Source organism: Myotis daubentonii, chromosome 16 (genome assembly GCF_963259705.1).
Source record: "Myotis daubentonii chromosome 16, mMyoDau2.1, whole genome shotgun sequence".
NCBI lineage: Eukaryota > Metazoa > Chordata > Mammalia > Chiroptera > Vespertilionidae > Myotis > Myotis daubentonii.
Genome location: NC_081855.1, coordinates 25507123 through 25518074, shown reverse-complemented (window position 1 = coordinate 25518074; position 10952 = coordinate 25507123). Strand labels below are relative to the sequence as shown.

At 51.0% G+C, this 10952-nt stretch overlaps 1 protein-coding gene across 2 annotated transcripts; it reads left to right on the top strand.

The window, feature by feature from the left end:
• The first annotated feature begins 47 nt into the window (after positions 1 to 47).
• Positions 48 to 10426, top strand: TNFAIP1 (TNF alpha induced protein 1). 2 transcript variants are annotated; one of them, XM_059669405.1, is made up of 8 exons: positions 48 to 234; positions 593 to 815; positions 3408 to 3724; positions 4329 to 4498; positions 5159 to 5248; positions 5331 to 5383; positions 6197 to 6392; positions 7840 to 10426. In XM_059669405.1, exons 3-8 carry the CDS (start codon positions 3520 to 3522, stop codon positions 8074 to 8076), a joined length of 951 nt encoding a protein of 316 aa, XP_059525388.1. In that variant the 5' UTR covers positions 48 to 234; positions 593 to 815; positions 3408 to 3519; the 3' UTR covers positions 8077 to 10426. The 2 variants fall into 2 exon arrangements, with proteins under 2 accessions (XP_059525388.1, XP_059525387.1); XM_059669404.1 differs by lacking the exon at positions 593 to 815 and having other exon boundaries at positions 52 to 234.
• Positions 10427 to 10952: the final 526 nt, after the last annotated feature.

The window sequence follows — 10952 nt, the reverse complement described above, 5'->3', positions numbered from 1 at the left end:
GGTTGAGAACCGCTGCTAGGGGCTCTTCCCTCTCCCCTGATTGGATGCTGGGCATGCCGGGACTTACAGTCTCAGGCTCCTGGGCCCGCCCCGCTGGGCGGCAGCTCGGGAGGGAGTGTGCAGTCGGAGGATGTGATTTCACAGCCCGGGATTGCTGTTTGAAGGGCGGCCACATCCTAGGGGCTACGGTGTCGGCCTGCAACCCACCTGACAGGAGAGGCGCCGCTGGGGACGGTAAGAATCGGTCTGCCGATACCCTAGGCGAGGGGAAGGGATGGACGGGCCTCGCGCTGGAGCAAAGAGCCCCACCTGGTCCTGGGGAAAAGGCGTGGGCCAGCGTAGGGGAGATGGGTGGGGTGGGGTGGGTGTCCGTCTGTGTCTCTGTGTCCGGGTCTCTGTTTCTCGGTAGTAAGCGGGGGTACGAGCTGGGAAAGACTCCACACTGGCCACAGGGTTTGGGTCTTGTTTAATTTCTCCAGACCCTTTGGATGAAGCCTACGATTTTCACACTTAGGATTTCTGCTAGACCCGCCGTCTCTCCGCACGTCCCACTTCCTCGTGTGTAACTAATTGCTGAGTGTTCTTCCTTTAGGACCCCTCTCTCCTCCCACCGCCGAGGTGGTTTGCCCTTGATTCTGCTCGGGCTCCCCTTAGCTTCGCTGAGTGTGACGCGGATGCGCCCCCAGCCTCAGGCACCCCCAGATACCCGCACACAAAGTCCGGAAGGAAGAGCACTGAGGCTTCCAGTGGAAACTTCATTCTCACAGGAATTACTTTCTGGGCGTTACCTGCCAGAGAATTCCTGGAACCCATTGGTATGGACAGAATCTGAGCTGACGTCACCCAGGGGCTCCTAGCAATTGCTTTGCAGGAAAAGAATAGATTAACTTTGGGTTTGTCTTTCTCTGTTGGCCACAACCTAGCCTTTGAGTTCCTTTGCTTTGGCAGAATAAGTGTGTGTTTTCTTTGATCCTGGGGAGATGGATGCTAGACACAAAACACACGAGAACTGGTTGAAACCTGTTAAGGGGTGGTTTTGTTCCTTTGGGGTGGGCTGAGGAAGGTAAGGTGATCCCATACTAGTGTTACTTATTGATCGGGCGGTCTTCAGGGGAGGGTTGTGTGTGTCCTTGAAGCAAATGAGAGTCACCTGGACAAGCCGTCAGAGGACTCCAATACCTCACAGCACCTGCTCCGGCCCTTCCTGGGCAGTCCTTCCCAGGGACCTACCTAAATTATCAGGGACGATTTCAGTGTAACAGACCAACATATAGTCAGTGCTTTAAAGTGTGAATGGCATTGTGCTAAGTTTGGAGAATGGAGCAGTAAACTTGGGAAAACCAGTGCACTGTTTCTGGGTTGCACTTACAAGAGATGATGTGCAACTGTAAACTTCTGAATGTTGTGATGATTAAATGAAGTAATTCCACTCTTTTTCCTGTTTCCATTTTCACCACTGTAGTCCAAGCCTTCACCATCCTTCTCTTGCCCAGACTACTGCTTCCTCTGGTCTTCCCACTGGATCTCTTGAATCCTTACAATATATTCTCTGCACAGCAGCCAGAGCCTGGATCCTTTATAAAGGAAGTGTATCCTGTCTCTCAGACTCCTGGGAAACTCCTAGGCTGGCTGGACTCACAGTCTGGAAGTCTTTACATTCCCAAATGTAAATAGATCATATCAGTCCCCTGCTTAAAACTCTCCAATCGATTCCCATTGCAGTTCGTAAAGAATCAGAACTCTTTAATATGGTCTGGTCTTCCTTTCTTTCTATGCACCAGCCATTGTGGCCTTAACTCTGTTCCTAAAACGTGTGTCTACCTGACATTTTGGCATTTACGTTTCCATTCGTCTGGAATATCCTCTCAGACCTCAGCTGGAATGTCACCTTCCCAAACAGGCTTTCCCTGGTCCCCTATCTAGATTAGTGCATCTCCCTAGTCACTTTCTTAATACTGTTTAGCCCTAGCTGGTTTAGCTCAGTGGATAGAGCATCGGCCTGCGAACTGAAGGGTTCCGGGTTCAATTCCAGTCAAGGGCACATGCTGGGTTGTGGACTTGATCCCCATTAGGGGGCCTGCAGGAGGCAGCCAATCAATGATTCTTCCTCATCATTGATGTTTCTCTCTCTCCTCCCCTCTCCCTTTCTCTCTGAAATCAATAAAAAATATGTATTAAAAAATACTGTTTTATCTTTATTGCATTTCTCACTTCTGGAATTACCTGCTTGTTTGTTTTCTTGTTTTCTGTAACCACCAAGTAGAATGTAAACTCCATGAGGCCATTCCGTGTTCTCTTCTGTATCTCTGGTGCCTGGCACGTAGCAGGGGGAAATACCATATTTATTCTTGTTAACATTATGATGCTTTGAACTCCTCGAAAACAGGGATGATATTTTCTCATCTCTCTATCCCTACTGCTTAACCTAATAGGAACTCAATATTGTTTTATTGCTGAATGAATTCAGTGAGTTAATATTAAATGCCTGCAACACTTAATGCAATGAATGTTTCCTATTATTTTTTTCTTCAGTGTATGGATTCTTTAGAAAACCAAAACATATAACAAAATCTAAATCAAAAGAAGTGACCTAGCTTTACTTTCAATTTCCAAATCACTTAATTGATTTGAGATTTATCATCTGGTCTTTTCTAAGCCTTTCTTCCCATTCTTGTTGGAAGGGAACTGAGGAAGAGATAGGGCTGGGCCCCTCAGGAAAAGCAGCAAAAATAGCCATCCTGTAGTTGTTCAATCCTGAAAAATGGTGACAACTTCAGGAACTTAGGATAGGGCTGGTGCCAAGAAACGGGAAGGTCAGGAAGCGCCTGCTGGAGCCAGGGCCACCTCTGCCAGGAACAGTGCTGGGACCCTCCAGCCCGACTCGCTTCATGCTCTCCTGAGCTGCTTCTACTTGCCTTCCTGAAGCCAGACTCCGGGTGTTACTCAAAACAAGCACTGGTGCAGGCTGCTCCTGGGTCTGGAACCTTTCAAAGGCAGCGCACCCTGTCCCTCAGGCTCCTGGAAACTCCTAAGCAGGCTGAATTCCCAGTGGGTTTGACTGGAAGTCTTGAATCCTGGGAATCTTGAGAAGAAAATAACTGGACTCTGATTGGCAGATCCCCAGGGTAAGGACTTCTGCCCAGTCTGTTCCTGACTGGCTCCAAGGGCTTGCTTGTCCTCCTGGCCGCCCAGAGCTGAGTCTCGGGGAGGCTGGTGACGTGACCCGCTCTGGGCTCTGGCATGTGGTTCCTGGTACATAAAGAACAGCAGGAGCGTCTTTCTTACCCTGGCCCAGGGCCGTCATCTCTGCCAGGGAATCGACTTGTCAAGGAGAGAATGACTGGATGGTCAGTGTTTCCCTTTGTCCCCTGCTGACTCTTCTCTTCTCTCCCATCTCCTGCTCACAGCCTTGAGAGTATGAGGCTCTCACCTCCATTGGCCACCCACTCGTGACCCTTCACCACGGCGGAACCTTCCAAGCCCACCTGTTGCCGTGTGGTGATCTACCTGAAGCGGGAGATGTCGGGGGATACCTGCTTGTGCCCAGCCTCAGGGGCCAAGCCCAAGCTAAGCGGCTTCAAGGGAGGAAGCCTGGGCAACAAATACGTCCAGCTCAACGTGGGCGGTTCGCTGTACTACACCACGGTGCGGGCACTAACCCGGCACGACACCATGCTCAAGGCCATGTTCAGCGGGCGCATGGAGGTGCTGACTGACAAGGAGGGTGAGCTATCAGGGCTTGTTGGGCTAGGTGGGAAGGGAAGGAGGCGTTCCTGGGGGTGTGACTTCAGGGCAGGGCTTAAGCCTGGCATATACAGACTCTAGGTTCACTTTTCCAGTTCACCTAGTACAGGACTCCACCTGGCATCCTTAATCAAGCTTCAGAATTCTACTTGGCATTGCACATAGATTATTGTATGGCTACGCACCCATTTCCCAGAGAGGCTATCCATACTTTGTTTTTCTCTTCACATAGGACTAGATTCTCATAAGAAGCATCACCGTAGCGGCAGGGCAGTGGGCAGAGGCAAACAGGGCTGGTGGTTTCTGTGCTGTCAGGAGGTGGGCCTGAGCGTTCCTGTGCTTCGACCTCTGCCGGCCTCCACAGAGCCTGGGGGCCTGTCTCTCCTACAGTATGTGCCAGTTCTTGGTTTCAGGGGGAGGAGTGAGAGCAACAATGGCCTGAAGAGCTTGAGGTTGTTTTCTGTTACCCTATGCTGTGGGCTCTCCGCCACCGGTCACCAGGCTGTCAGGTGGCCTTTGCTACTGCCTGCTTCTGAGGTACCTGGGGGCAAACAGTCACCTCTGGGGCCCATTTGAATCCCTAGGCTGGATCCTCATAGACCGATGTGGAAAGCACTTCGGCACCATTTTGAATTACCTCCGTGATGACACCATCACCCTCCCTCAGAACCGTCAAGAAATCAAGGAATTGATGGCTGAAGCGAAATATTACCTCATTCAGGGCCTGGTGAACATGTGCCAGAGTGCCCTGCAGGTATGGCGCAGAGTTGGGGCTGCTTGACATGGTTGGGAGTTGGCCCCCTCCTTCAGGGACATAAGAGTCCAGTTCCTGGAAGGCTGTGTGGCAGGTATGGTTGACAAGTCCAAACCTAGTTAAATATACCAGGTGTTGCCCTGACCAGTTGGCCCAGTGGATAGAGCGTCGGCCTGCAGACTGAAAGGTCCTGAGTTTGATTCCGGTCAAGGGCATGTACCTTGGTTGCGGGCACATCCCCAGTTGGGGGCTGATCGATGTTTCTCTCTCATCGATGTTTCTAACTCTATCCCTCTCCCTTCCTGTCTGTAAAAAATCAATAAAATATTTTAAAAAATATATATACACACACACACACATACATACCAAGTGTTGCCCAGGCCAAGCAAGTGGGCAGCCAGTCAGTTTTGTAAGGTGGTGCACTGAAGCCATATGACTAGGCCCTGCTGCGAGTTTATAGCCTAGATACCTGCATTTTAGCTTTTCTAGAAATGGGAGTCTGCTTGCCAGCTGGCAGTTTCTATGACCAGGGGCTCCTAATCTGTCTGATGCCTCAGCAAGCAGGGCTGGCCATGGCAGAGGGGCTTTGACAGTTCCTGGGGAAAGCCCGGCTAAGCCTGGCAAACAGACCTCAAAGAGGCTTCTCACTGTGTCACCCAGGACAAGAAGGACTCCTACCAGCCTGTGTGCAACATCCCCATCATCACCTCCCTGAAGGAGGAGGAGAGGCTCATCGAATCTTCCACCAAGGTACTGGGATCGCGGAGGGACTTGAGGGCTCAGGCAGGGGTTCCGGGGCTCGGCCCAGCCCTCACACTCTCCTCCCTCACAGCCTGTGGTGAAGCTGCTGTACAACAGGAGCAACAACAAGTACTCCTACACCAGGTGAGGTGGGCATCAGTGGCGGGTGGCGTGGGTGGGGTTGCGGGGAGGGCCTTGAGGGAGGGCGGCGGAAGCAGCTAAAAGAGACAAGCAGTCAGAGTGGGAGTTTGGCAGCAGACCAAGGGAAGCCACCTGCACTCCTGGCATGGCTGGCACAGGTCTGGGTCTAAGGAGGGAAGGACAGAGTAGAAGGGAGATCAGGGCAGAGGCATTTGGAACTTGGTGCAGAGCCCTGGCTGGAATGGACGAGACTGAGCATGTAACACCCTTTTAACATCTGTCATGTCAGGCTGCATGCCAGGTGTTTTCCCAGCATTATCCTATGTGGGGGGGGGGGAGGGACACTGGGAAACCAGTGGGCTGGGACTCCTCCTAAGCCAACCTTTGTCCCAGGCCAGTTTCCCCCTTGCCCCTCCCCGCACCCCCCCCCCCCCCCCCAACAGGTCAGTTAGACTGTAGGAGACTGCAGGCTCAGAGTCAGTCCCAAATCTTCCCAGTGACTCTTTGTTGCCAGCATCACCCTCACAGCAAGGGAAGAATCCTGCTAAGATAGCAGCAAGCCTCCTCCTTCCCAGGCCTAATGAGAGGAGACCTCCCTCCCTCAGTTCTCTCTGCTTTAACTTAAAACCAACTCGACTGCTTTTCTGCGCAGGCCCCCAAACTCAGATGGTGCCCTGACGCTTCTCTTCCTGTGCCCTCTGGCATCTTGACTTTTCCTCATTTCAGCATGCTGGGGGAGGGGCGGGAGAGCCCAGCTAGTGTCCTCCCTGTGCGGAACCTCATTTCCAGGCCTGCTGGCCCCCCTGGGTTTTTCAGCAACTCCGACGACCACCTACTGAAAAACATTGAGCTGTTTGACAAGCTCTCCCTGCGCTTCAACGGTCGTGTGCTCTTCATCAAGGACGTCATCGGTGATGAGATCTGCTGCTGGTCATTCTATGGCCAGGGTCGCAAGCAGGCAGAGGTGTGCTGTACCTCCATTGTGTATGCTACGGAGAAGAAGCAGACCAAGGTAGGGGCTTCCCTCTGCATGGGTGGGGCAGGACACACACCAGGGGGTGAAAGGGCATCCATTTTGCTCTCTGTGATGGTGACAGGCAAGGATAAAAAACAATATAAGGGGGCTTGGGAATGGCATGGAACTATTTGTTCTGGTCAGTTGGGAAGGGGCTACTGGGAAGGACCGGGTCTTTGGAGTTGGCCCAGTTCAGGTTTGAATTCTGGCGCCACAATTTACCAATTTTCTGACTTTAGATAAGCCATCTAAACCATTTGAGCCTCAGTTTCCTCATTTGCAAACAGGGGAATGATAGTGCAAATTTAAGAGTTATTATGAAAATCAGACAATTCTTAAGAGAAGCAGTGCAGTATAGTGGAAATAACTGTTGAGATCTCTTCTCTGGCCCCTGCTACTTGGGTTTCCTGCTCAGTCAGCTTAGCCTCTGCAGTAACAACAGAGTGCTAGGCATGCGTGAAGGATGTGTTAGGTGACAGTTATCATAAGCTCAGCTAACCCCGCTCTCCCACCCTGTGAGGGTCAGTGTCCTCCCCAGAGAGTAGCTGCCCACCAGAGTGTATGTTCCGGAGACGGCCAGGCCTTGCTGGTGTGGAAGGGCAGCTGCTCTGGGGGAGTCATGTGCATGTGAAGGGCTCAAAGCAGCCACGCTCACGTATTACCTTCTGACCCCCAGGCTACTAAAATGCCTACAGCTGGGCGGTTAGAGGGTCAGAGAAGGACAGCTCAAGGAGGTGGCCCTGCTTCCTCCTGTCATTTTTTGGACTGGGAGCTCCCAAGTGCAGATGGCAATGGGGTGAGGATTCAGGGGGCAGTCTCTGGGAGGGTTGGTTACATTGTGGGAGTGGCAACAGCACCTGTTACTTTCCTGAGTGCTCTCTCTTCCATGAACTTTTTGACTCACATACCACATCTGCGAGAGGCAAGACTAGAGCCATTCTCCCCATTTGGCAGATGAGGGAACAGAAGCTCAAGATGACACAAGTTAGTCTAGAATTCAGGAGCCTTGAATGAATGCCTATCCATCTTTCAATTAATGTTCACAGCTCTCCGAGGTAGATATTAACCATGATTTTATACAGGTGGAAATTCAGGTGTAGCAAGGTGAAGCCCAAGGCCCCACAGCTATTTAGTACTTGAGCTGTATTTGTACCTAGGCTAACCTCAAAGCCAAGGCCCTAACCTCTGCACATACTAGTCCATTGGTCTGGGACCCGGGAGGACATGGATGGTGCTAGTCTTCTGCATTCTTGTGTGCATAGGGTACACCTCACACCGCCTTCCGTGGGAGACCTGCCTCGGCCTCATGAAACAGAAAGCCAGCTGTCTCCTGAGAGAGGTCAGGAGGCCTTAGGAGCCAGCACAGGGTCAGGGACCCTGACATGCTGCTCCCTCTTTGGGATGAAATCTTGTTCAGTCAGTTCTCTTGTCACCCTCACCCTAGGTGGAATTTCCCGAGGCCCGAATCTATGAGGAGACACTCAACGTCTTACTCTACGAGACCCCGCGAGTCCCTGACAACTCCTTGTTGGAGGCTACAAGCCGTAGCCATAGCCAGGCTTCCCCCAGTGAAGATGAGGAGACCTTTGAACTACGGGACCGTGTCCGTCGCATCCACGTCAAACGCTACAGCACTTATGATGACCGCCAGCTCGGCCACCAGTCTGCCCATCGCGACTGACAAAACCCTCAGGGAGTCAGGGCATGGGACACCCTGTCTCCCCTCCTGTGGAACCCTGCCCCGTTGGCCACCCCACGCTGCTGCTGGCTGGGCTTCTGCTCCAGCACCCAGAGGCATGATAGGCCCTGCCTGCGAGGTCAGAGGGCCTGAGTAGGGGAGGAACCACATTCCTTTGCCCTGCTCCCTGAGCACTTCCAGATGACTGAGTCCTGGCCCCTTTGCTCAGCATCTCCCTTCCTGTCTGACAGGGAGCTGCTTCTGCCCCCGGGCTGAGTGGATTAATGTGCCCACGTCCTGCTAAGAGCATCCCCTTGGCCCTTTGCTGAACGCCCCTTTGCTTAGCTGAGGCCCATGGGAAGTGGGGTCATTCTGTGGAGAAGGTGCTGCTGGTGCTGTGGAGGCCCAGTTTCTTGGAAGGTGGGGCTCCTTTTCTCTTAAGATGTTTAAGCACAGGCTTGATGAGGTGTCTTTTTTAAATAATCTAGGAAATGAATAGTTATAGGTCTAATGAGGGGACTGGGTATTCCTGCTACCCCTCCAGGATGCTAAGACCCTGGACCTGTCTCGATGCCTTTGGGATCTATTTCTTTAAAGCACTTTGTTCTTTGTTCAGGAGATTTGTATTCTTTCCTGACCTATGTTGTCTTTTTCTGACACTAGTCCCCTCTTCCCGCAGTATCAATCTGAGGGAGGAAATAGAAGCAGCAAAACACTGACCAGTTTTGGCTTTGCCAAGCTGGCCAAACAGCCTGCCCAGACAGTGCTGAGAAAGGATGTGTAAGATGGGACCTGTGGTCCTAGTAACGCCCCTGTGAGAAAGGACGCTTTGCCCCAACACCTTGGAGTCACATAACTGACCCCTCGGGGCTAACATGATTGCTCTTTTTGATTCTCTTGCTGTCAGCCCCAAGGAATGATGTCCTTACTCTAAAGCTAAAACCATTTTAGGGGCCAGGAGCATGACCACAGCAGGAAGGCTGTGGAGCCCATGACCGCTGGACAGTCCTGCATTCTCTGCAGCCCTGTGCAGAAATGGCATGTGCTTGGCCGTACACTGCCCCCCGCACCCCCCAATTAATGCTGTTGGTTTTGTGTCCTGGTTGGGGATGGGGGTTCTTCCCAGCGTGAGTCTCTAACACAGGATAATGTGAGCAGCCTAAGCCCCTTAAAGGTTTCTTCCTTTCTTTCTTGTTGGGTAACTTAGCCATGGAGATGCCACACACCAGCTCTTAGGCAAGGATGCGAGCTCCTTTCAGGGCTTTGGTTTTCATTCTGTTTGGCTTGGCCCTTGGGAGGCTCTTATCTGAATTCTTTTCCAAAGGAATGCCATCAGGAAGGAATGTTCAGCCAGCCTAACAAATAACAAAGCAGCACAGCCACTTAGCAGTACCCACTCATTCAGGAAGGGACATAAGTTATCAAGTTCAGCTCTCAAATACTCTTACAATAAGCCCTTAAGTGGCTGTTCAAGGCTGATTCCACAGAGTCTCTGGGCAAATGCCAGGCCAGGGTTAATAGACACTCAACAAGGACCTGAAATGACATGATGGGGCAGGGAAATGTGATTCTAATCAGGTATTTTACACTTGTCACAATGTATAAAGACTTTCAGGTGAGGCACCCTCGTGATCAGCTATAAACAGTTCTTCCAGCCCTCAGTGAAATAATAAGATGAAGACAAATCCACTTCTTTGGCCAGATTCGGGCTTTGGCTTTTTCAGAGCCTACTGGCCTGAAAGTAATTCTGAGGCCACTGGCCTACTTCCTCAACTGTCCTCCTGATGCCCTTTAATACTCAAAGTCCCAGGTCCCCACTGAAGTATTTTAATGATTGTCCTTTGACCTTCACAGCTCCTGTAACCTCTTTACTGCTCTGACATTCAGATTCTCTGCTCAGTGACTAGTCTTTCTTCCTGGAACTCTAGACACTTTTCCCTGATTGAAAATATTTCCTTGTTAAGAAAAACTAAGCTCAATTAAGTAATCTTAGCTTTTTAAATCAGACTGTGTGGTGTAAGGACTTGGAGAATTTTGCATTTCCTAGCCCCATTCAGAAAACACTATTTGTATGAATTTTTCAACTCTGAGCAGCCCAGGGGAAATGTAAACAAAAAGTGTGGATGAAGGTCAAACCTTCTCATCAGTTTCTCCAAAAACTGGAAGCCTGCTGTTAAGGACATGAATGAATACTGGGTTTTATTCAGTTTGTTATCTGACCAGGGTCTGCCTAATGGATGGCACAGGTCCTGGCATGAGGGAACTTCTTCTGTATCATACAACTACAATTCTTTGTTGTTCTGCACAGGTGATGGAAACAAACACTAATTTCTAATAAAATTGTTACACTGCAGTGGCACAGAGCCATGCTTACAGTGAGTACAGCTCGGTCAGCTCGCTGCTATGGATGTTGTTCTTGTATTTGTGTTCACCACCTGACCTCATGTTCTCCCTAAAGTCCAACTGCACTCAGTAGTCCTGCAACACAGACTCCCCCTGGTGGAGGATTAAGGACAACACTAAGAAGGGCCAGAACTGAGATTTAATATTAATTCAAGAATAAAACGACTGCTTTAGCAATCACTATGGTAGTGGGGGAAGCAGGAACCCTAAGAATCAGGGCAAAATGCAGCATGTTTCATCTCTGGCTCGTGGAGATGTGTGAAAAGCTCACAAAGTAGCTTGGCTTAGTCACCGCCCGTACCCAAAGCTCCTCGGCTGAATTTCTGCATTTGTAGTCTGGAGGCTTGACAGAGCTGTGCTCAAGGCTGGCAGGCCCACTGCTCCAGGAAACCTGGTTGGCCTGCCTCATTTCTCTCCCAGGCCCAATGAGGCCAGAGATGCCAATGGTTGGCCAGCACTACGAGCCAGGCCCTCCT